We start from the raw sequence: 27,123 nt of genomic DNA, 5'->3' as shown, positions 1-27,123 counted from the left end.
GAAAAACGGTTTATAAAAGATGCTCAGTACCCCCTAGTACAGTAGTATAATATATGTATCATGCATTAGTATACAAATGTGTTTCTTGGACATCACCATCAAAATTAATTCCTACATACATAATTGTATTTTAACCTTTTATCTTCACTTTATATCTGCTCAACAAAAACCATTGGAAGGAAATTGGGGCAACATTGAGAAATGATCCTTAAAAAAAAGCCTCCTCTATCAATGTTTAAAGAATACAAGTCAATTCTATATTTGGCAGCATGCTATCTATCTATAAGATTGCTGTACTAATTTGGGCAGAAGGCTACTCAGCTAGTTAGGTATGTTGCCATGCATGATGGTCAGCATGAAACTCGGATAGGGAGACCTTTGTTTCCTTCGTGTCTGAACATCTGGGGATTTCATGATTTCATAAAACTCTTCAACATGATATAATTTCATCATTCTGGATCCTCAAAGAGTGTCCAAACTACGATGATAATAAATCCCTTTTCGTACTTGATTTCATGCTCGTATGTAACATAACTTAATGGTCATCATACGGTCCTCAGTTAATGAGTACCAACACTCTGTCACAGATAGTTTGATCCACCATGTCCATTGATGGTCTTATGAGTTGATTATCAGACTAAAGGAGGGGGATCCAGGGCTTGTTCTCGTTCTAAGTGAGCAGTGTTCTGAAGATGATAGTAGAGATCTCTAGTTGATTATCAGACTAAAGGAGGGGGGTCCAGGGCTTGTTCTCGGTCTAAGTGAGCAGTGTTCTGAAGATGATAGTATAGATCTCTAGTTGATTATCAGACTAAAGGAGGGGGGTCCAGGGCTTGTTCTCGTTCTAAGTGAGCAGTGTTCTGAAGATGATAGTAGAGATCTCTAGTTGATTATCACACTAAAGGAGGGGGGTCCAGGGCTTGTTCTCGGTCTAAGTGAGCAGTGTTCTGAAGATGATAGTAGAGATCTCTAGTTGATTATCACACTAAAGGAGGGGGGTCCAGGGCTTGTTCTCGGTCTAAGTGAGCAGTGTTCTGAAGATGATAGTAGAGATCTCTAGTTGATTATCACACTAAAGGAGGGGGGTCCAGGGCTTGTTCTCGGTCTAAGTGAGCAGTGTTCTGAAGATGATAGTAGATATCTCTAGTTGATTATCAGACTAAAGGAGGGGGATCCAGGGCTTGTTCTCGGTCTAAGTGAGCAGTGTTCTGAAGATGATAGTAGAGATCTCTAGTTGATTATCACACTAAAGGAGGGGGGTCCAGGGCTTGTTCTCGGTCTAAGTGAGCAGTGTTCTGAAGATGATAGTATAGATCTCTAGTTGATTATCACACTAAAGGAGGGGGGTCCAGGGCTTGTTCTCGGTCTAAGTGAGCAGTGTTCTGAAGATGATAGTATAGATCTCTAGTTGATTATCACACTAAAGGAGGGGGATCTAAGGCTTGTTCTCGGTCTAAGTGAGCAGTGTTCTGAAGATGATAGTAGAGATCTCTAGTTGATTATCAGACTAAAGGAGGGGGATCCAGGGCTTGTTCTCGGTCTAAGTGAGCAGTGTTCTGAAGATGATAGTATAGATCTCTAGTTGATTATCACACTAAAGGAGGGGGGTCCAGGGCTTGTTCTCGTTCTAAGTGTGCAGTGTTCTGAAGATGATAGTATAGATCTCTAGGTGAGAAGCATAGCACCTGACACAAGATACACGTGATTGGTTTCACAAACCGAACCGTAGACCTGTGAGAGAAAAGAGAGAATGGATATTATTTTACTATATTAATATGTACTTCTTTGCTTCTCTGTTGAACGATCTAATTACACAAATGTTTTTCAGTCATAAAAATTATCCAGAATGAATTAAAATGACATATTCTATTTGGTTTTCAGTGCATGAAGTCTCTAATATATGCCTCATATCATCAGTCAAAGCTCAATGTAATATATTTGATAATCTTAGATCTTTTGGAACAAGCAAGTATCCCTCTACAACTACAATTTAAGCCATGAAAGATCCCAGTCTTACTCTCACCATAAAGAAGCTAGAACCTGCATGTATTTACCTGCTAGCTCTCTCATAGAGATCAGCTACATGATCTTTAAGCATTGCCACCTCCTCATCTTCCTCTGGATCTTCAGGACTTTCTAAGAACACACCGTTATGAAACTGATACAGCATTGGGAAGTCTTCTGATGTGTAATCCTCTTTCTTGATGGGCATGACGGATGCCTCCTCAAGCTAAGATAAACAAAGACAACACAGTCATAGTTATCATGGTGTAAATGCCTTTGTCATAGTTATCATGGTATAATGCCTTTGTCATAGTTATCATGGTGTAAATGCCTTGGTCATAGTCATCATGGTGTAAATGCCTTGGTCATAGTTATCATGGTGTAAATGCCTTGGTCATAGTTATCATGGTGTAAATGCCTTGGTCATAGTTATCATGGTGTAAATGCCTTGGTCATAGTTATCATGGTGTAAATGCCTTGGCCATAGTTATCATGGTGTAAATGCCTTGGTTATAGTTATCATGGTGTAAATGCCTTGGTCATAGTTATCATGGTGTAAATGCCTTGGTCATAGTTATCATGGTGTAAATGCCTTGGTCATAGTTATCATGGTGTAAATGCCTTGGTCATAGTTATCATGGTGTAAATGCCTTGGTCATAGTTATCATGGTGTAAATGCCTTGGTCATAGTTATCATGGTGTAAATGTCTTGGTTATTTTTAAAATGTCTACATAAAAGTGTCCATTTTACCCTTACCACAGCATTTAATTTCCTAAACAATCTAAAAAATTAATAAATTAAAAATAAAACTAGGTGGATCTTCGACTATGCGCATTCGAAAATGATGCCTCCGCCATAGAGCGATTTTACAAATTCAAGTTCGATTGTAATCCATTAACAGGTTCTCAGAATATTGTGATTACAAGTTATTTTTCATATACATGAATAACCCTATGATCTTTGACCTTATGACCCTAAAATCTAATCAGTTCATTGGCTCTGCAAGATACATACATGCCTTGAGTATGGCGATAATCCATTAATCGGTTCTATTGACAATGCATGCATTCAACAGCTATTTTTGCATACATAATGAGCCCCATGACCTTTGACCCCAAAATCTATTCAGTTCATTGGCTCTGCAAGATACATAGTTGACCCAAGTTTGGCGGGAATCCTTCAATCCGTTCTTGAGATAACGATCATGAGAACGGGACGTTCAGACATATGAACATACGGACGGACGAACAATCCAAAAACATAATGCCTCCGGCTACTTTGTAGCAGAGGCATAAAAACTGACTGCAAGATAACTACATGCCATTTACTGAGGATGTAAGGCTGTACATCTATACATGTTTGCAATGAATGGTAAACCATACAATGTAATGTCCATTGCGGATAGTTGCCAATGTCGCATATCTTTATGTCCTCATCTCTGAAATGACATACATGTGCAAAGCATGGCTATCAACGATTTACATGATTCCTCTCTGTTTCTTCTGAACACAATTTAAAAATTTGTAAACTTTATATTAATCAAATGTGAATTTCAACACCTCTCTTTATAATATTTGTTTATTCTCCCTCTCTTTGATATACTCACATACATGAGTTTAATTACCTGTCTATATCTTTGAATTCTGCCATCCTAATACCTTAGAATACATTAAAATCGTTTAATGTATGTATAATGCTATATTTACCTGGTCCCATGCATAGCAATGCGTGTAGTGAAGTGGCTCAACACGTGATCTCTTGGCTGTGAACAATCTATAACGGATGAGAATTGGGACAAGGTGAAAGAGATCAAACAAACAAGGATAGGATGTTAAATTAACAGCAATATTACCAGAATATGCACTGGGCTGAAGTAGTTGTTAAATGTTCATGTTTCTTGTGTTTATCCAAATAATGCCAATCATTTATAATAAAAGAAACTCTTGTTTCTTCCATTAAAACAAGATTCTTTGACTAAGTGACACAATAGTTTGCTCCTTATTTTTACACCATTTTTACCACAAGTTACAAAGCTCCAAATAACAATACACTTGAATAGAACAGTACAATCTCAACATTGTTTTATTTTGGGTATTGTTAAGCATGGACGAAAATCTGTGTCAAAAACAAAATATGTAGAGTATCTGAATACATGCAAACTAACAATGTAACATCAATTTTTTGTTCACACAACTATAGGATGGCATAGCAATAAAATTCTATGTCAATATTTAGTTCCTTCCTTCAAGTCTTTAATGACTGATCTTACCCAATGAGTGCATCCCTTGCTTGGCATTGAATCTGATGCGTTGCGTTCGCTCCCCACATAGCGATATAATCCTTGGATGCCAGAGCCAGGTTGATAGCAAACCGCAGTCCATTCATCTAACACACAAACATACAGGATATACTCTAGATACAATCTTACAAACAAGCACAATATCATCAATCAAGTTTATCAATAATGAGTGAGTGAAGGTCTGTGATTGATGATTTTAAGCAGAACTGTACTGGGACTTTTGCAATAAGAATGTTGATTTATCTCTTTTCAATAAATTATTGTAGAAGAACATCCAGGAGAAGTATTCCTATGATATCAACATCAATGAAAAGTATACACAAGAAGGGTGAGAAGAAGATTATTTATACTATGTATAATCCTTAACATCATCAGTTATTTCCTAATGCATCATAAGATTATTTCCCAAGGGCAGACCTTAACATTGTCCATAAACATAATACCAAAACTAGACATATAATACTTGTTTGGAACAAGTATAGGTGGGCTGGTCAACTAAAATTTGAGACAAAATAGAGCAAAAATAAGCGAGATTGCTAAAAAACAATGTCATGTAGATTAATGATGTGAACGAAATTCAACTTCCATAGGCATAACACGCAACTTAAGCAATTTCTGATATGTGCCCATTAATCGTAATTTACACTATGATGAAGTGATCAAAATGAAAAATGGTGACAACTGAGCTTATAGAGAATTGTCTTAGCTACAACATATCGAAATTTGGAAGAAAATCGATCAATATTTACAGAGATACAATCAATTTTACATAAATTTGCTGACTTCATAATATGCAAATTTGTATTTTGAGTTCCAAGGCCATTATGGTGATGTCACGATACACTTAATGGCCAAATGAGACATGGAATCATATCCCCGACTCATACTCTATCTAAATATGAAAAAAATTGAAGGTCACGGTTTATTCCAAAAAGCTATAATGGATTTTGTATAGGCATGTTTTTGACCATATATGCTATGTATTAAAAGAGCTCGCGCGCACAGACATTTATCTTGAATTGACGCTCATCTTGTTATTAATGGTCATAAAGAGATAAACATGGTATCAAATTCCTCGAAAAAATATGAGAAATATCATGAAAGAAAAAAAAATGGCGATTATATGTTTTGTAATGGTGTTACGCGCGAAAACGCGCGCGCATGCTCGTACGCGCGATTTTTTGTAAAATGCTTAAAATGACCTAAAACGTATGCAAAATAAATTTGAGACGATTTTGAGCATTTAAAATTTTTGCGCGCGCACTGACGCGCGGACGTACGCGCACGCGCGCGTTTTTTGACCTGAAATTGACCAGACTGATATTGACCTTGATCATGATAAATATGAATGAGAAATTACTTTTGGTTATGAAGATATGATCATGAGTTGATTTTCAGAAAATTTCACAAAATGGCGCCTAGATGACGTCATCAGTCAAGGTCAAGGTTGAAAACGTTATTGTGATTTCTCTATATGCCTATACATATGTGTGCCAAATTTCAAGTTATTTGATTTAGACAATTTCAAGTTATCTTGCTAACAAAAAAGTGGCGAGAATTAAGAAAAATAAATTAATAATAAATAATAAAGGCAATTTTAACAAAAATATAAGGTGGTCTGTATTAGATACAGCCCACCTGAATAGACAGAACGATATCACAATCTACAAGATAAAAATATAAATGAAACCCTGCAGCCAATGTCCAGGGATTACTGAAAAATAATAAGTTCCTTTGCAATGCTTATCTATGTCATGAAACAGGTCATACACGTACAACAATCAGAAAGAGAAAGGAATGCAAGTACCTTGGAGACATCTTCATTCCTGATCTTGGTATCAAAAGCTAGTTCTATATCATGATCAGCTAACATTGGTGCTTGGGTTACAGGATCCCATCCTAATCCACATAGTAGACCAGTCAGACGTGTCATCTTACGATCAGTTCTTTGAAACAAAAGAATCATTAATAAGATAAGTACCTTAAACAGTGCTATAAGGTGATAAAAGCTGTACCTTACATTACTTTTATGATATCATAATTGGATTCTTGGTTGAAGCAGAATTTAAGTCTGAGTGAAAATCTTAATCACATTAACAGAAAATAATTCAAAACCTGATCCTTTTTACACACCAATTTCACAATAGAGACTCATAATCATGGTTCCCCTTTAATAAAACTACAAAGATATATTTATAAAATCATAAATGTTCACATTTATAAGAATGGGGACAGCCAACAAAGGTCAATATTTCTGTTTCTCACATAAGTTTCACTTAATTACAGATGGAATATATAGCTACAACTTTAATTCTTGGAATACATAAATAAAATCTTTTAGACCAGGGCCCTGTTTCATAAAGCAATTTATTAATAACTACTTGTAACTACCACACATCTAATAATCTGAGCATTTCATTTTATTAATAACAAGTTTTAATAAACAGCCTAAGTGTAATTTACCTGAACTCGACCGTAGGAGCAAAGAGCATGCAGACGAGAGCTGGTAGATCAGATATGTTAGGCATCAAGGTAGTATTCCTGGCTTGTAAGACACTACCTGATGGATTCAGACCTACATGAGCTGACACCATCATCTTCTCATGTTTGTCTTCTGGTTCTGTGCTTAGGGCGACAGAATTCACACTAGCACGGTCCACTCGGCAGGTCCTAATAGAACGAACAAACCACAGAATGCAGGGTCAGATTTTGTTTCGATATTGGGACATGGCATTCCATTCTCTGCAATTCTCTTAAAAGGAAAAAATGGCTAAAACTTTACTTTTTAAGGTGAGAAAAAAGCTCATGCAGCCTTAAGTTTAAACAAAATAATAATGAAATACAATACACTTGATGTATATTGTTTGTTTAATGATGCATTATATTCAGCAGATGTATGAGATTTATTGTATTATTACCAACGCTCCTTCTCTCCCCTTTCCTTTTCTTCTCTGCAAGTCACACTCTTTTTATTTTTATTTTTATTGTTGTATCTAAGTTGAGGGCTACTTTGAGGGCTACTAAGCTACTTTGCTTATTTCTGTAGCCCTCCTGCATCTAATGTATGTTAATTATGCATTCAATATATTTGTTTAATTTTGTTTATTATCTGTATAAAATTATATACACATAAAATATTGTATCAAACCATATTATGTTCATGAAAATGTATGATGAAAAAAATGAAAAAAATGCAGAAACCAATAAATCAAATCAAATCAAATTAGAACTTACTTCAGTCTCCCTATTCTTGTCATGCTAGCAAAGTTGATCTCATATGGGCTGTTTGGTCCATTGAGATATACCTGAAAAGAGAAGAGAATACATACATAACTTATATCTTTCCTCCCTACTTCTTCACACAAGACTCTTGCGTAAAGAGGTAGAAAGGATAGATGTGAGAGTGAGTCATGATTATTCTGCACAGCCCTTTTTGATGCAGTCTGGCACCCACACTGACAAATCTGATAGTCTAAGGTCTTTTACCTACCAAGTATTACTCATTCCAGATTAGAATTCCTTGCCCTGTAATGGTAGTTAAAATCAGTTGTTTGATAGAGCTATCAAGAGGTCAGAATGAGAGCTTTAGAGTCTATTCTTTAAAAAAAGTACACATTATTCTTACAAATCATTATTGACACAATGGTTTGTAGCAGTAGCCCTTACAGGTAAACAAATGCATCTTATTAAAGTTTCCTGTGTTTGAATTGATCATTTCCAAATCAAAATAATTAACCATACAATGATATTGCTACTAATTCCTATGAATTAGTTTTTCAACCACCACTCCTTTTCCCTTCACATCAGTAGCATTCCTTAGTCAAACTGCCTCAGGATTGACCTAAATATTAAGAATGCTTTTTCATGTCACTGAGAAATCTCTATTTCAAGTTGGACTGCGTATCTAGACTTGATATGACTGTACTTTGTACTAGTTGGGCTGGATACCATCTTAGCCTACCTTGCCTCTCCTCTTTCTCCTGCCTTGATCACTCTGTCTAACATTCATCTGTGTCCAGGATTCCTCCTCCAACGATGCAGGTACTTGTTCAGGATGATCAATGTGCATTCTTCTCGTCTCTTCTCTAGCTATCTCTCTCTGAAGATGATTAACCTTAGAGAGATGAGGCTCCTCAGCATGCTCAGCTATCTCCATCTGAATCAACACCTCCTGGATGTGGACCTCTGGCTCCACGTGGGTGTTGTACAGGTCCAGTCTTACAACCCCATCCACAACAGAGAATATCTGGAATGTAGTAATTACATTCAAAAATGTTATTCGACAGCCTTCAGTTGACCAGTTCAAACATGTTACAAGCCAATCAAGACATAGCCCATGTACAATGTATGATCTACAGAGTTCGACTGAGAGAAGTCCATTCACCACTCATTATCATCAAAGTGTTCAATTACAAGACAAGATAATAAATGATTGTGGAAGTGTACTGGTATAGTGGTTCATTTACTCGACTCTCAATCCAAAGGTTGAGGGTCCAAATCCCAGCCAAGCAATAACGTCCTTTGGCAAGACATTGATGTACATTTGCCACTCTCCACCCAGGTGTAAATCAGTACCTGGCAATTGCTAGGAAAATAATAGTTTCAGGATCCTCAGGAAAAACATCAATTACGCTGACGAGGCTTCCCTGGTAACACAATCCTCATCATTATTATCATTCCTGGATGAAATGATCTCTGAGTTGCTATATTACGCAACCATATGTAAACTGAAACCACTTGATGTATCAATACCCAGGAGCCAAAATGAGTGAAACAAGAAGTTTTCTGACAATAATGTCAACTTTGCAGAAGATAAAGAAGCCTTTGCTATCTCACCTTGGATTGGAAAGGTATATTCTGGATGATGTGTTCTTCTAAGACCTTTCTAGCCTTGGGAAGCCATTGGTTATGAGGCAGCTTGTATAGAGGCTTGATGTGAGCTAGAACACACTCAAAGGCCTGAATATACAGAACATAGGATGAAGTTAAGACAAGGAAAACATCAACTCTATGTATGCTCGATACAAGTTAGATTACAAAAGACGTTATTATGCAAATGCAGAAGATTCTTCCTTTATCATTTCTGAAAAATAATTCACATTGCAAACACATTAATACTCTGACAATACAAATTATCGATCCCGACATGGCACTTATGTCCCTTGGCAAGGCATTAATCTTCATTTGCCACACTTGACCCAGGTGAGGTAAATGGGTAACTGGCAGGAATTAATTCCTTGAAATGCTTGAGCGCTGTAATGGCAGCTCGGCTAAAGCCGGAGTAATACTAAATGCACCTCGGAAAAGAATTTCTAGATAGACGGCGCTATAGAAATGCCTTTTATTATTATTATTATTAGGGGCAATGAAAAACTGTAAGCTCAAAATTATTTATATACAAAAACCATTAACGGTATTCACACACTATGAATACTCATCAAATATGAACATTTGAACTATTTTTAGTTCCATCGTACATTGTTCATGAGTTGAACATGATATTGAAATGTTGTTGATGTGAAGTGGTACGTACTTGGAATGGTATGTCTAGGAGTGGCTTGGGCAGGTAGCGCAGATACTTCTCAGGTACAACGTCTCTGTTGCCATAGTCCACAAAGAACACTTCCACTTGGTTTCCCTGTAACGAGACATAACTCATTATAACATGTGAGCATAGAATCAATGTTATATCATCATATTGGTTCTGTGGTAAAGGGATTCAGGCACTTGATTTTCTGAATAGCATGGTTGAAGCTACAAGATGTACAGGGCACTTAATTTCACAATCGTCTCTTCCAACCCAAGCAAAAGATGGCACAATTCATTCCTTGAATGCCCTGTATGCTCTTACTGCTCCCAGAGGTTAACGGCAGGTTAATACCTGTCCAGTGTCCACTCCAATCTTCAGGTCTTCAGGACTTAAATGCAATACAAGTTTGTACTATCCTGATATTTAAAAGGTTGGGGTCATCTATTGTAACACTGACTGCATGACATATGTGAAGAGTCATTAAATAATTTAATTGGAAGAAAACAAATTGTGGTGCAAAAGTATGGCATAATATGACTTGGACATATCTATGATTTACCCATTGGGAGCATTTCTGATAATATTCTAACCGGCAATGGAAAATAAAATTAAACAAAAGATTTTCATGTTTTCAGGAGCCTTTTAGCCAGCCCCCCCCCCCCCCCCCTCCAAGGCCTGTTGTGACTAACCTGTATGCTATCCCTTGTAGCACGTCTCATCTGAAGGATCTTAGCTCTGAAGTATCGTGTTTGATTAGCATCTGTGAATGGAGCAAGCACCAAGTCTCCTTCTCGCACTTCACTCAGATCTAAGGACTAAAAACAACCAAGCCATCTAGTATTTATAACAGAGGACATTAAAAGACCTAGTAATGATACTGCATTTCAAGAGAAAGTATTGCAGTTATGCTAAGAAACTATGTTCTATAAATAAATTTGACTATATGTATTTTACAAAGTTACTGGAACAAGAAAATTTTTAATTTAGAAGATCTACTGATACCATAGACATAGAACACAAATATATAAGTAGTCTCTAAATCCATCAACAGAAAAAAAACCCGACAAAATTTTACAGCTCATTTGACTTCATCAAACCTTAAAGCCTAAAGATGTCTCTTCCAGATGGTGACATTATTCACACAGACTTGTACAAGCTCATAGCTCACTGATAAATGTCTGTAAAGACACACACATTCTCTCACCTCCAACTCCCTGTAGCCAGCATCATTTGCTTTCTCAAGCAGTTTCAACATGATCTGGATCGTTTCCTCATTCATGTAATGAGCCCAGAATCGGTTGCCATCTGCAACCTGTAACAACAAAATAAAAAGGCTTCTTAGTATCTGTTACAAGATTCACTATTGGCTTGTCATGTATTGAAAATTCATTGTAAATCTAACAATTCTAACATTAAAAAAAATTGAACATTGCTGGAGGATAACGGCACAAAATGAGTTTCAGATTTCTGTTTGATGGAGACATTCAAACCATTATATCAGAACATCAATTATGCAATAACATTTACCAACATAATAGATATCAAATCACAGTGATGTTCCAATTCTGTCTCCTATGCAATATCTAAATTGAGGCAGTGAAACCGTTTATGGCAAAGTAAAGGTTCGTTCAGATATGATGCGGTGAACCACCGTTTAAAAAAACACTGGTTTTTCCGCATCATATCTGAAGAAGGCCTGAGGGTTAATGTCAGTAGGACTGAGTGGATCACTTACAGCAGTAGGCATGATAAGAGACCAGTCTGTAGAAGCATCTGGGAGTGGTACTTGCTTTGGTCCTTCAGAGTTGATGCTTACAGCCATCCTACACAAGAACAATGCTTCAATTAATCACTGATACTAGACATTCTAACACATGCTTGTACAGGAGGATGGCCAGAAAAGAATAGTATACTATAAAGCAGGCATTTTGTGGAAAGCAACAGGTTGTTGATATGCATGGTTTAACAGATGTTTTATTCAACTAATGTGTGATAGTGCTACTGGAATGTTTTTTCTTCTAATTTAAACTGATGTGTCATAATATCTCTATTCTAGTGAAAATATTGTCATTTCAGAAACTTTTATATCACTTTAAACAAAATCTGTAACATTCTCATCTGCACAGTTTGCTAGTACTTGTGATTACATTTAACAACAAAATTAAATAAACAATACATGAATTATATCAAATCCAAACTAGCCTGTAGCAAGTTATACCTGTTTGATCTGAGATGTCTTTCTTCCAATGTTGTCTTCACCTCAGTATCCTTGTCCACCTCAAACACATCTAACTGTAATGGCATCTTCAGATGTCTGGAATAAAAAATAAAAGAGTACACCGTGGATGACAGCACTCCTAATTAAATACACATCCTTCGAAAAGGATGTGGAAGGAAAATGTCCAATAAATCTAAAGTGTTTGATATTATACTTCTAGTCATCACATGTTAATCAGAACAATATTGAAATTATTGACAATTACTATCAGTTGGAATTTATATGATTCACTTGGTGTAAAGAAGTTGAATGACCATCAGACCATAAAGAGTGAGAAGGTCATTGGTTTTGTATGTCATTTCAGCTTGAATAATCTTGCCATTACAGCTGCTTTATACTCAGTGACCATGAAACCAGCATGCAAAAGAAAAAGGAAAGATCAATGTATGGAGAAATATGAATGAAAAAGGTAAAGTTCTCACATATATACATTCGCATTGACAAGTGAGGCATATTCAAAAAGAACAATCAAATAGTCATGGAGGTTAAAGTTAAGAAATGATAAAAATTATCAAAAGTAATAGGGAACACAAACTTAAATTGTGAAATACATGGAAATGAAATTATAAAATGTGGTACCATCTCTCAAAATAGTAGAATCTTGGAGATGTGGTTTAATAATAGAGCAGGTGAATTGAGATGAATGCACTACGGTATACCTCATCTTGACAGCATGGTAGACAGCGGGTAGGATAGGGCTGTAGTCACTCTGTCTCTCAAACTGCACAAACAGTCTGCAAGAAAAAATAAAAACATGAAAATACACTTCATCAGGCAAGATTTAATTAGTTTGCTTGTTAAAATACGAAGTTTTCATTCCAAAGATTAAGCAGTTCAACAATTCCAATTAACAGCTTTCAACTGGTAGACAAAATCAATACATTTGTCTTCATCTTTCAACTTTCAACTTTGCACAATAAGGATCACAAAACTGATACTACTTAAAGAAAGAAGAGAGAAAGAGAATGCTCACTTGGTATCTTCAAAGAAGAGTTTCTTGCCCTTGCCACAGCACTGGAAGAGTTTACCAATGGATGATGAATACAGCTCACCATGAGGGGGTATATTCTTCACCTAATCAATAGAGATACAAGTTTCAACAAAATAATATTCTCTACATGAAAACAATGTCATTGTATTGTGTTCAAACAAGAGGCCTGCATTTCAACTTATAATACATGGAGAAAATGCAATCTTGTTTTTCTAATATAAATGAGATATTTATATATCACAGGCACTTGCCCGACAGTATCTTCAAGGAGTCGGCTTCAACTGAAGGAACCCAGGTAAAGAAGGAAGGCACCTTCTAGAACAACCTACATACTCACCATGACTGTGGTACATGGGTCCTTGCCTGAGAGTATCTTCAAGGAGTCAGCTTCATCCGAAGGAACCCAAGTGAAGAAGTTCGGGTAGAATGCTCCTGCTAGCACAACCTGTCATTTAAAGAATATGAAGTGGCTATCAATACATCATTATAAATTACATGACAGTAATCACCATCCTGAATTAAATGAGAAATCAAAGACCTCGTAATTATCAGATACATGGGAATCATTTAATTACCTGTAGTTCTAAACTCACATATTTTATCTTAGCTTATATCTTTCTAAAAGAAGTTGCATACTAGATTTGAGATTATCTGAATGTTCAACCAAACTGACCTTAAGGATGAGTAGATTGTGTGTAGGATCTTGTTTCTGCTGATTACGGGGGTTTCCCTTCTGAAGGCGGATGTTGAAGTTGGATAGGCGATCTTCAAGCTCTGCAACAAGCTTGGACACCTGATCAATGAAAAGGTGAGTTACAACTAAATATCAACAGATAGAATGTTTCAACTCAAGAGCAAAATATAGTAACATTGAATTCCTCATTATACAGGATTTATATAGCTTCCCCAAGAATTATTCAATTTCATATCCTGCTGCAATATGTTTTCTTTTCTGCTGAATCTGAATCCTTGTGTAAAGTTTTAACACAGACATGTAATTATAATCAATCATAAGTACCGGTACACTATTCAATTTGTCTACAATCAAATTAAACATGATCTTCTGATCATGGTATAACAGTTTAATAGATCAATATAACTGTTCCATTTAACAGAATTCCTGTTTCTGTTCCAGTGATGCAATGACTTTCTCTAGTACGTATATCAGATAATTTGTAAAGTAAGACACAAATTCTTTTACTAGTTAGATGATATGCAAGTATTCTCATTCTTACCTCTCTCAAAGGATTGAGTTGTATCATCCTTTCATCTGCCCAATCTCGTTCAGCCTAAATAAACCAATCAACAAAAGAAGATGATTAGATGAGATATGAGGGAACTAAACCAAACCATTTATGATGGCAATTATCTCTCAAGTCTAGTTATTTTATATTTACACAATCAGTAAAGAAACATCTTCAGTGAGTAAGATTAAATTTTTTTTTTTAATTTCTTCAGATTACACTTATTGAAATTTCAAAGAACAATACCCTACAGACATAATACTTATTAACAAGAATGAACTTTCTTTATACTCTTTGATCCCCACCACACTGTTCAGTTGCCAGTATATACCAGTAGCCTAAAAGAATTCTTTCAAGCTTTAGAATGTAAGAGCCATTATAAATAGAAATTGTAAGAATGAAGCAAATCAGTAGGTGCCAGATGCAACAAACTGAAAATATATTGAATGAAACATTATATAATGACAGATGAAATATGAAGGATGAAATATGAAGGATAAAATCCAAAAAGAAGGATCCAATTCAAATCACATATGAAAATTAATATTTTCAGACAAATAAGTTCAAATTTTTATGTAATTGATCTCTTACCCTTCTATGGCGAGCAAAGAATCCGTTATCCCTACATCTCTCCCATTCTCTGTACGCATTCAAAATGGCAACAGGATCGCTGAAGCTTCCTGCATCCCACTTCAACTTGGATCTGAATCAAAGGAAAAATGTGAGATCAATATCTTGATCTTAAGTCTTTAAAAATGTGTTTAGCTATAGTTGTTCTTGCCTTGAAAATGTATACAAGTAATTTTGCATTTAGGTAAAGACCATGTTTTTATTTGTACGATTTAAATTATACTTCAAAAGTGGCAGCCTGAAATATGACATACATCAAATGTTAAATGTCAACTCTATGACTTTTATAAAAAACTCTCCTTTTTATCTCCTGAAGGATTACCACCCTTTATTAAATTACATAAATATTCTGATTACCGATGTGTTTCCCCAGGTCCTTTTCATTAGTCTCTAAATCCAACTCCAAATATAAATCTTATTTTGCGATCCTAATTGGTTGGAAAGCAAATTGCATTTCAATGAAGATCCATAACAGGAATTTCCCCATCAAATTAGTCTAAAAATCTCTATCAATCAGGGGTGATTCATCTTTCATACTCACTTGTAAGCTTCTAAGGCTCTCTTGAATGGCTGTGAGAAGAAGCTTTTGAGAGACAGACCAGCTCCTAAATGGAGAGAAAAAATTGTTACATTTTATACTAATCATAATAATGGTGGCTTCTTATATAGCGCACATGTCCGTCACATCGTGGCACTCCAAGGTTATTACCCCGGTCATGGCTGGCAGCCAATTATGTAGCGCTTTGACCCTTGGATTGGGGTCAAGTGAATGAACCACTATACCATGACACCTCCACAATCAGATTAGACACATTGCATGTCTTTATTACTTTTAGGACAGCTATAGATGAACAGAACTACATTCCGCTCAATTCATTCTTGCAGGGATACAACAGTTCAATACATTATGAATGTACAAGAAAACAATTGCTAATTACAAAATAAAGCTCAAGACAGGCTATCATCATCCCTATCATCATCCCTATCATGCACGTTATCTAATGACCTGTTGAGAGTCAGAATGGGATGTCACTTATGTTAAAACCTTCTGGCTCTCAGTAGCAAGTACTTACCTATGACCAGACATTCTTTGAGACATCCAAAGACATGACCCAGGACCAAGAGTTTGCCGATACGTATGTCAACAGGAAGTGATGCAAGGACACGCCCTACAAAGGTCAGTTCACCATCATGAGGGTTCGCTACACTGGATCGTATTGTGGTGAGACCCCCAACCTGCGAGATACAGGAGATAGAATAGTTACTGACACAGGCAAGCAGAAACCTACAAGTCTAAATAGGTACCATGATAGATTATATAGTAACAAACAGTATCCACAAAATCCACTACGAATTCATGGCAATATAGAAGACAAAAGATCTTATTATGCGTTTTGTGCAGTGTAGGCCGGTAAATACCGCCTAGCAAATTTTGACAAAAACAGGAAATACTATAAAAAACAAGCAGTTGTGTGTTGGTTCAGTGAGCGAAGCCTCATTTAAAGCTCTCATATAAAACTCTTCCACCTCGATCACTTTGCCCCTAAAAATATAATTGTTTACATACCTCAAACCTTACAATATTTCTGTGCAACACATTGCCCTTCAGATGTATTAAAGTTCAAACCATACAAGATTATATTTTGAGTAATAGTGTATGGAAGATGTATAAAAGTTACTTTTGATAAATATAACTCAAACCTTACAATATTATACTTTGAGTAATAGTGTATGGAAGATGTATAAAAGTTACTTTTGATAAATATAACTCAAACCTTACAATATTATATTTTGAGTAATAGTGTATGGAAGATGTATAAAAGTTACTTTTGATAAATATAACTCAAACCTTACAATATGATTATCTGTGTAATGCTTTTCACAAGAGTTTATTATGACTTTAGAATCGTCATGTTAGATGTCAGTTCTCATACAATCTATAAAACAACATATTTGTTTGAAAGATGTGTACACCAAGGCTTTCTGTTATATTTCATGTTGTTTTCACAAATATTATTTTACATGGGTTTGATGTCCACTTTGCTCCTAATATCAGATATTCCATGTATCTATGTACTATCAGTTACCACTTTTGTTGATTTTTCAAAAATTTCCAAGAAGTTGCTAGTGATTGAATTGGATACAAAATGTTAACAAATGTGCTCATGTTTTGTGCCTATTGAATGTGTGTAATGTTTGAATTGAAAATGAAATATTATCACATGAGCTCATGTTTTATGCCAATTAATTGTGTCATGCGGTGTTTCACATGATGTACTTTGATATCAAACAGAACTTTTTAAACCATCATCTACTGGAACAAGGTGGTTCCTGTATTAAGTCTATGGGAATAAGAGAATTCAGTATTTAGTGGGTTAATAAGATAACTTTCAGCAAATGCCCAATGCAATATATTTTCACTAAGGATTGGGTCTAACTATGTAACATGCATATATGTTGATGATATGTATGGTACAAGGCATGATCATGATGGACCTTGCTTAATTTTTCTATTAATCAATCAACCTGAAAAATACCACTGTCAGATACAGTGATTACTATACGCATTTACATCTCAATAATACTTACTCTTCAAAAACACTTTTGTATATAGTAAAAATTAATCCTCTTTACAATATATATTACATACTGCTATAAGAGCAGGAAACATTTCAATGAAACAAAGAAGTGACTGATACTGCAGACTGTATACTTACTTCTTTGAGGAGTAAGATTGTTCTCTCAATGTTGTCCAGGTTTGGTGGTTCCAGGGCCAGGGCTAAGATGGCCTTGGGTTCTCCCAGATCGAGAACTTTCACCTGCAGAATCAGCTGCTCCAATGGACAACGCTATAGTAAATCGTGTACAAGAAACATTCACATGTAAATCAATACAAGCCATATATCTGTATGCTAACAATGATAAAAACATAAATAATTCAAAATCTTTGGTTTATTTCTTATTATTTTCTAGATTGGATTCAAAAGGGTAGTACACAGCAAAAGCTCATCAAAAAAAGGCAAAGAAAAAGCTAATCTGTTAGTCCATCTGGTTCACCAACAATGACTGAATAATAATAATAATACATGAGATTTATATAGCGCCATTATCTATTCTATTAAAATGCTCAAGGCGCTTCAAAATATTAGGGAACACATTACATAATGACAAAAGAATCGTGTACATGAATGGGTTTCCACCTTTCATTTGGTACTTTCACTGTCCTTTTATAGTTATCTACAAGATTTTAAGAAACTCTTCTGATGTATATAATCACTTCTCACCAGAATTTCAGGGATGGCATACTCATCAATGTATTCCTCATAGAAAGCCTTGTGTATCAGCCTGTACACTTGACCTGAAGAAACACGCCCAGCACGTCCTACAATAACAAAGAAATACAACTTCAAGGAATCTTTGTTTGGAGAATAGAGTATTTCTTAAAAAATGGGAGTTTTAATACAATTTATGATTTATTTGAGCACAAGATCTTTCCTCACATGGAGACTAACAACAAACACATTCTTTAAAAATGAAATCCTAATATTTCTTATTCTCTGCATCTCAATATTCTACAACCATTTAGTTCATTATAGATAACTGAAAACAATCTGGATAGACCATGCATGTAAGTATCACTAAATATTCTGTTGACAAAAATACATGATATTCCTTAAAGAAATGAACAGGTTTGTCATCTGTACATGATATTTAATATGATTTCAATGGTAAGGTAATGTACAAATGATTTTAAGATAAAGCAGCATTCTATATAAATTAATTATAACAATAAGAACATCTAAGACGTGATTGACTAATTTAACCTAACAGTTAAGTTGGATGCCGATTGGTTAATATTTTCACACCTTCTATCCAATCATATGCAAGATATAAGGGAGGACTTACCCTTCCTTTGTTGAGCATTAGCCTTAGAAGCCCAGTTGAGTTGTAGACTCTGATAGTTCGTCTCTACATCACACACCATACACTTCAGCAACATGAAATCAATCACTAGCATTCAGAGAAAATATGGAGAAAATGATAACTTTTTATTGAGATTATCTACATTTATTAAAAACACTTTTAAAAGACTAATTGCTGTAGAAAATCTCCTCCTAGTCAGTGTGTGTTAAATGAACAAGTACAGGCCTATCATTTATCAAACCTAACCAGGAATAGTTGTCAACAAACCACATTCTATAGCCTTTTAATAAGCATGACAACTTGCTCAGTAAAAGGTTTTAAAAAGTTCAGGCCAATGAACTTCAGAGTACGAGCAGCTTGTCCAATAATTTTTCAAATTCTACTTCTCTATGATACAAATCCCTGTTTTTTAAAAGTGAATATATAATAAACATAACCTAGAAGGGGATTAATATATCGTGAATACTATTCAACAAGATCGATCTTACTACAGTAGCAGTATATATTTATATATATAACCTTGTAAACTTTTAATTTCCCCCCATATCATATCTCCTTCTCATATCACAACACAGGCCATACTAGCATAGACTGGGAAGGAGGTGATGCAACATACCGTATTTGATATCAGGTACAGTGATGGAGCTCTCTGCGATGTTGGTTGAGAGGATGACCTTCCGGAATCCTTCTTCTGGCCTGATAAAGGCCCTCGCTTGTTCTTGAGTTGTAATGGATGAATGCAGAGGAATCACAATCAGTCTGTAGGGATGTATTGAGACAATCATATTGGGCCTGTAATATTCACACACTCAGAAATTCTACAAATACCCAAAGCTTCCAAATGTGCTACCTTACATATACCATTCTAGATATTAGGGTGCAATCTGGAAGAAAACAGTCTCGGCCTAATTAAAGATAAGCTACTGCAGGAAATCACTAAATAACTACGATAAAATACATGGAATTACGATGTGATTAACATTAAAAAAAAGCTTTCTTTTCAATTTTGTTTTTGATTGGTTTCTCACAATGCACCACAATTAAAAACAATTCCTTGTTACAATACTGAATGCACATCAATTGTCTCATTGAACGGATTCACATTTCGATGGGATTTTTTTGTGTGCATGGTAGGGAAGAATATATCAGAGTCACATAGTATCATTTGACCAATCAGATTGCCTAGTTCTAGAACCTGTTTTCCATAGCATTTGAATAATACACACCTTTCCTTTGATCCTTGTCCAGGGAGCAGCTTCTCAAAGTCTTCAATCTCCCGGATTCCTGAAGAAAACAGATAAGGGATCCCTGAAATGCTCAGATCAAACTTTCTTTTCAAGTGAAAATAGTTTTTAGTTCAGTACTGTGATAACTGGTCTGTTTTCACTCACTAATCATGGGTATGTCAGAGCTGAGCTCAATGATCAGTAATTCAATAAAATATAACTAGAGAGGCCATGTTAGAAACACTTGGCCAATTGTTAAGCCTTAAAAAAAAATTAAAAAATGTTGTATTGCCCTTTGAGACCAACCCCAAAATCTTGAAATCTACAGTCGGCTTTTTAGTTTTACCTTTTTTGGGGACAAATATGTATTAAAGCATTCAAAACTGAGAAATGTCGGCCCAAAGAGGGAGTACATTTTTTTCTTTATAATTCCGACCGACCAACCCATGCTTTGGCACCTAAAGGGCAATAAAACATCTTTTTTTTAGGCCTTATCATCAGTTATCATTTTTACTATTATTACCAAAATAGTTACATTATATAATCGAATTGTATTCTGGCTTAAAAGTAATTAAAAATCTGCCTGCATAAATACATATGAAGACAGAAAAAGGAGACACTATCAGTGCAGAAAATGTTTGATTCTCTAGTGAAAGCAATTATATCTTTGAAGTATATAAAAGTACTCACCAGGAAGAAAGACTAGAACTGTACCTCTCTTCTTGACCATTGTATTAGCAGGTATCCTATCAAATACAAGATTAGCAAAAGGATTAGATACACAGCTTTCTTATATTTAGCGCTTTACCATTAACTGACCAAAATGCTCATAGTATTATAATTATCCTGGGCACTGGTTTCAACTACTTTTCTGCACAGTATGGAGCACATTCTCCACTCCCTGAGGAGCACTCCAGTTAGTCACCTTTTAACGGGCACGCACATGCTAATCCAACAATGATGTTTGCATCCTAAAGGGTACCCAATTAACACCTGTGTAGAAAGGAGCAATGTAGATAAAATGCCTTGCTCAGGGACATTAGTGCCCTGCCAGGGCTCAAACCCATGACCCTTGCATTTCCAGTCAAGGAATCAAACCACTTAACCACACATTTTGTCATCCTTACCCTTGTTCTTGTCTCTCCATGTTGTCAAAGTGACAGACCAAGTTCTTGGCCAAATCATAGGTCTCCTTATAGATGGTTGGATTCATATCTGGTCTATGACGTGGTACCTGTAAAGAGATCAATAGTAATATTATCAGAATGGATTGGTATAGTCGATTGAGTAGTCTGGATCAATTAGCTAACTTTATATACAACTCCTCCCCGGGTACATGAAAGTTCATTCGTGAAACATTCAATACGTATACTGTAGCTCTATACTTATAGACTGTGAGAAAAATACACTGCCGATCATTTTGATAAAGTACTGTGATAGGTCTTTTCCAGTCTAAAGCTAGTGGGGTTATCCAGGCACGCTTGTTTATCATCAAAAGACTATGTGAGATATACAAAACTAATAATTCTTTCTTATAATGTTGTGATACCATCTCACCAATCTGAACCAGGTGAGATTTGCAAAATAAGCCCTCTTTCTAATACAGACTGTGAGATCTAGTGTATTGATAGGTTGTGATGGGTTCTTACCAGTCCAAACCTAGTGAGATTGTCAAGGTAGGCTTCCTCCACATCAAAGACCTTTCCTTCTACACTGACTACAGGAGGCATCTCTAATGATCCTCTTACTGGTAGAGCAAAGTATTCTCCAAACAGAGACACATCGATGGTGGCTGACATCAAAATAACCTGGCAGGGAGAAAAAAAAAGAAAAAAAGAAGGAAGCATCTTTACCCATCCAAATAGCCAATGCATCATCTTTTCAAATATATATAATGAAGAAAAACAGACATTGTAAAAGCATCCATGGCCCTTTTCCCAAACTGTGTTTAAATGTTTTGCCATCAATGTGTGACTTACACATGGACAAACTATTACTGGTCATTTCCCATACAAATATAATTGATTGTATTGTATATTCCATAAATAAAATTGCAGTGATGAAAAGTGCATTACATATGATACTTCCAGACTCAATCACTATGGACCTAACTTCAATTCCATGAAACATAAAATAAAACACCAATGTATACATCTCACACTTGTTTCATAGTACTGGTACATACAACATGAGACTAGGTATGTAACAATCACACTATGCCCGTTTCATAATTGCCAGCATTCTTATTCACTAGAGCCAAAATTACAATCAGATATGCATATTACGACTGCAAGCTACAAACTAATTTTTCATATATACCGGGTAACTCGTTTTCATTCATTTAGTCTGCCTTACTCAATATATATATATATATACATATATTGTACAATTTGCTTAGAGGATGGCACTTTAACTGGTTATTTGCTGAAGTAACACATTATCAAACTGAATTTAAAACAATAACAAGAATATATAAAGTTGGCAAGATTGAACAAGAGGACCAATACCAACCTTGACATGCCTGGAGTTAGTACGTTGTAGTTTCCTGACAACCAGCATAGCAAAGTCTGTATTTAGATCTCGTTCATGAACCTGTAAAGAACAGAAACAAAATAGTCAAATCTTCACAATTATAGCAAGGGACTGGTCATGTGACAATGAGATCTGACACATACAACCCCTGGTTGGAGAAAATGAATTAGTCCTCCACACATCCAAAGTAACTAAACATAAAAATGTTTTATATCCTGAAAAAGAAAGCTCAACAGTTTGTAATAACAGAGAAATCCACCTTATACACACGTCAGAGAGCATTAAATTAACTGCTATAACCGTCAATTTGGGATTGATTTACTACACAAAAGATAACACTATCTTTCAAAACAAAACTGGTCACAAGCAATACTTTCAAGCGATAGCTGAATGAAAATACATCATCTACTAAACATGAATATCTCCTATAACAAAAGTTCCTGGTTCAAATTTCTGACGTGAGCCTCTCTGCTCGATAGATATATGTAAAATGGAGATCTCTGACAAATAAGTATACCGTATTAGTTAGGTAGATCCGTTAAAATCCAACCTTCCTAACAACAATGCCACTCTCCCCCCCCCCCCCCCCAGCAAGAATTTGCTAGCAATAGTTGATAGTATAACTCAAGGAGATTCTTTACCTCATCTAAGATGATATGAGTGTATTCAGTCATATTCCTTTTGTTGATGAGTTTCTGTAGAAGTACACCTGTTGTCATGTATGTCAGCCTAGTGTCTGGAGATGTCGTTTTGTCCATACCAACCTATCAATACACACACACACACACACACACACACAGAAAGAAAGAAAACAAAACATGAAATATTCGAACAAAGATTACGAAGGATGAACACAATAATCCTTACCCTCAAAATGTAATATGTCTTCAAACTTCATATGCAAGATCAATAAAGAGATTACAGGGTTAAAATCTGATCAACTAACTAATACAGGGATGCCAGTTAGAATTGATCAGAGGGCCTGAAAATCATCTAGGATGAGCTATTTTGTTCACAAAAAAGCCTAAACTATGGTCTGAAAATAACTTGCCAGGGTCTGAATTCAGGTTATTGCCTGAAAACTGGCATCCTTGCTAATAAAGTCTCATAGCAGTGTCAATATAATTAGACTTCAAAAGATAATACCACATTTTTCTACTAGAAATTATAGACTGAGCTATCGCTTGTTTTATTCTTATTCTTTTTTCTAAAGAGACGGTCTTTGTTGAGGTGCAGTTGGTAGCATATAACACAGTTAACATCACAAGAGTCATGAGACCTTAATATTTTGCTCTGGAGTATATCCTGTATCTGAAACAAATGCTACATTTTCTGTTCTTCAAAGGCGTACCACTGGTATGCACTTTTCCTTGATAAACCCATTGGACGCCATTATGACCGTACTGGATATAAGCTAATTGTCAGTTTTGATGGGTTAATTAAGACAGTCATATCAGGGTTATACATATCTCATATTATGGATTTATCGTACTTGATGAAAGAAATCAAACAACATAGTTACCCTGTATCCCACAAGACTGCCAAGTTGCCATCTTCTTTCTTCACACACCCTCCTAGCAATACTGATAGCTGCAATCTTTCTAGGCTGTGTCACCACAATGTTACAATGCTTTCTCTTGCACACGTAATCATCCAGTATGTACTGTGGGACTTGTGTTGTTTTACCACAACCAGTAGAACCCTGAATGATGGTCACCTGATTACTTTCTATGGTGTTCAGAACCTGCAAATTCAATGTGAATACGTAGAAAATTTGAAAGAAATTAGACAAAAAGGGGGAATCAACCCTTGTAGGTTTTCAGACAAATCTTCTTGGTTAGTTTAATCCTTCAATATTTCTACCATTCCCTTAACAAATTTTTTTTTATAAAATAAAGTACTCTAAAAAAGTTCAATATCAGCTGATTGAGGGAGAAATCTTTTGTCTACCAATTCTGAGCTAGCCCACATGCTTAAACGGTATATACCATGAACATTCATGAAGTTGCAATTGAATATGACCCACAAAAATGTTTATCTTATGTATTTTAACATTTTAAATTCATTTCGTTTTTCATACGATACATGAATAGTTCAGCCATCATTAATTGCATTTATTTGAAATGAGCTACTTCTGATGGTACTATACATGTAGATTGTGTCAAGTTGGAATCATCTGTACCTGATCTTTATGTTTGGTGATTGGCAGTTCTTCATTGTAGGTATGATCAAAGTTATAGTTATCATAGGCCTGGACAGCTACTTCTGGTGATGTCTCATCCGGCAGGACTGGTCTCGCTGATGTTACACTCATACTCTCCAAATCTGGGAAGTTAATACAAATTTCATATAACTTTAGATAAAAAAAATCACATATACCTTCTCATATTTCATCCAAATTCAAAGTGTACATAATGTTCAAACATATATGTATAAATTGTATGTCCACTGGTTGCTCATTTAAAGGCATACTAGCATTCATAGAACATAAACATTAACACTAAACACATTCTAGATCATTGTTAGCCTGTAAGAAGTCTCCCCCATTAAAAGCAAAAGAAAAATCTTCAAGAAACACTAGATAATTTCAGAATATCCAGTCATTCTTCTTGTAGTCATCATCTAATTATTAGAATCTTTTATTTTGAATCCAAGCAATGATTGCTACCTGACATAGCACTGCTAGGGAGAGGCTTATCCTCATCAATGTGTAGGTTTGATATGATTGTTACCTGACATAGCACTGATAGGGAGAGGCTTATCCTCATCAATGTGTAGGTTTGATATATGATTGTTACCTGACATAGCACTGCTAGGGAGAGGCTTATCCTCATCAATGTGTAGGTTTGATATATGATTGTTACCTGACATAGCACTGATAGGGAGAGGCTTATCCTCATCAATGTGTAGGTTTGATATATGATTGTTACCTGACATAGCACTGCTAGGGAGAGGCTTATCCTCATCAATGTGTAGGTTTGATATGATTGTTACCTGACATAGCACTGCTAGGGAGAGGCTTATCCTCATCAATGCATAGGTTTGATATATGATTGTTACCTGACATAGCACTGCTAGGGAGAGGCTTATCCTCATCAATGTGTAGGTTTGATATATCATCTTCCAGCTGCTGCTCATCCCACTGCTGTCGATAATGATTTGCATAGGCCTTCCCAGATTGCACCGTCTCTGGCTTCGGGCTGGAGAATACACATGTAAGCAAAGAAATATCATTAGCATACCTTCATTTATTGTTAAAAATTAATGCATGCTACATGTAGGCTACATTCAACGTACAACTACTTTTGGAGGAATATTTTTCACTTCTACTCACAAGGGAAAGAGGTATTAAAGGAAATGCAAGGGGAGATGGTAACACATACGAGAACACATCCGACGGTGGTGGGTACCGTAATACATGTTGTATAAATCACCCTCGTGTATTAACCGCACTCCTCTTTTCACCCTCAAATTTTTTTTTTTTAAATGTGATAACGTCATTACGAACTTGTAGCTCGTGCAGTTTTTCCTTCATAATCATTTTGATGAGATTTAGATGACGTCATGGGCATTGAGAGTTAAAATACGGCTTGCAAGATTTCTAACATGGATGTCGATTTAGACCCATAATTTCCTGAAAATGGACCATTAAAACAGATTTATTCAGTCAAGTTGGTAGACGTCTAAGTGGAACCGATGTATAAAAGCCTAGGTCTAGGCCTAATTTTCAAAATAAAATAAAATAAAATATTCATTAGGTAAAATGTAGTTTAGGGGCATAGATTTAAGTTAGGTGTTCAGATCCGTAGTACTGAGTTTGCAGTGCAGTCCCTATGGTTCGCTTCTGTCTCTAAAGAGAGGAGCCGACCGGCGACCCTACCCAAATCAGAGGCTAACGAACGAGAGAAACAGACATTTCGGTCTAAATTTAAGGATGCTTTCGTTTAAATTTCACAGATAGACTAGACTCTAGGACATTTGTGACATTTTCATTATTCTTGCAAAGTTCTAAAGAATTTGATGTTGGCTGCAAAAGGGATACAGGCTCTGGATCACGCACGCACATTTGTTCTCACACATGCACAAGAATGAACGGTGAACACGTTTTTGTTTTACCGAGTTTGTACACCTTGCCTTGCCCGTGTCTTCCGGAGCGACTCCTCGTAACGTTCCGTTCGCAACTTTCCCGTTCCCCCTGTCGCACTGGCGGGAATTACAGCTGGAAAAGAAGGCTTGGCTTTGCCAATTTTGAACCAGTCATCAATATCTTCAAATGATGCTTCTGCAGTTAGAAATCTAGCCATGTCGAAACGATACTTCAAACTATGATACGAACATTTTACTAAAGTTAGTTCACTTTGACTCTGATCATGGTTCAGTTAAATGGCCACTCTTTATATTTAACCTTGGTCTCAGACTATAATAGATAATGTTTAAAACACGAATAGATTTATAAATGCAAAT

The 27,123-nt window shown here is 35.8% G+C and overlaps 1 protein-coding gene across 4 annotated transcripts; it reads right to left on the bottom strand.

The window, feature by feature from the left end:
* On the bottom strand, positions 1 to 27,080 carry LOC100891933 (ATP-dependent RNA helicase TDRD9). 4 transcript variants are annotated; one of them, XM_011666553.2, is made up of 37 exons: positions 26,776 to 27,080; positions 25,720 to 25,859; positions 24,842 to 24,984; positions 24,182 to 24,403; positions 23,301 to 23,423; positions 22,639 to 22,719; positions 21,777 to 21,935; positions 21,255 to 21,361; positions 20,818 to 20,873; positions 20,128 to 20,185; positions 19,518 to 19,660; positions 18,884 to 18,988; positions 18,262 to 18,359; positions 17,695 to 17,826; positions 16,051 to 16,213; positions 15,519 to 15,582; positions 14,939 to 15,050; positions 14,339 to 14,392; positions 13,777 to 13,896; positions 13,441 to 13,548; positions 13,086 to 13,186; positions 12,772 to 12,846; positions 12,053 to 12,148; positions 11,570 to 11,657; positions 11,039 to 11,146; positions 10,524 to 10,649; positions 9,838 to 9,942; positions 9,141 to 9,263; positions 8,266 to 8,550; positions 7,539 to 7,609; positions 6,768 to 6,974; positions 6,112 to 6,250; positions 4,275 to 4,390; positions 3,712 to 3,778; positions 2,055 to 2,230; positions 1,664 to 1,731; positions 1 to 1,576 (listed from the first exon to the last, which is right to left on the bottom strand). In XM_011666553.2, exons 1-37 carry the CDS (start codon positions 26,961 to 26,963, stop codon positions 1,503 to 1,505), a joined length of 4,401 nt encoding a protein of 1,466 aa, XP_011664855.1. In that variant the 5' UTR covers positions 26,964 to 27,080; the 3' UTR covers positions 1 to 1,502. The 4 variants fall into 4 exon arrangements, with proteins under 4 accessions (XP_011664855.1, XP_011664854.1, XP_030854833.1 ...); XM_011666552.2 differs by having other exon boundaries at positions 1 to 1,731; XM_030998973.1 differs by lacking the exons at positions 25,720 to 25,859; positions 26,776 to 27,080 and adding an exon at positions 25,392 to 25,635 and having other exon boundaries at positions 1 to 1,731.
* Between the last annotated feature and the right edge of the window lie 43 nt (positions 27,081 to 27,123).

The sequence above is a fragment of the Strongylocentrotus purpuratus genome, unplaced genomic scaffold (assembly GCF_000002235.5).
Source record: "Strongylocentrotus purpuratus isolate Spur 01 unplaced genomic scaffold, Spur_5.0 spur5_scaffold_5, whole genome shotgun sequence".
In the NCBI taxonomy this organism is placed as follows: domain Eukaryota; kingdom Metazoa; phylum Echinodermata; class Echinoidea; order Camarodonta; family Strongylocentrotidae; genus Strongylocentrotus; species Strongylocentrotus purpuratus.
Note: the sequence above shows the minus strand (reverse complement) of the source record. Positions and strands in the feature narration are given on the sequence as shown.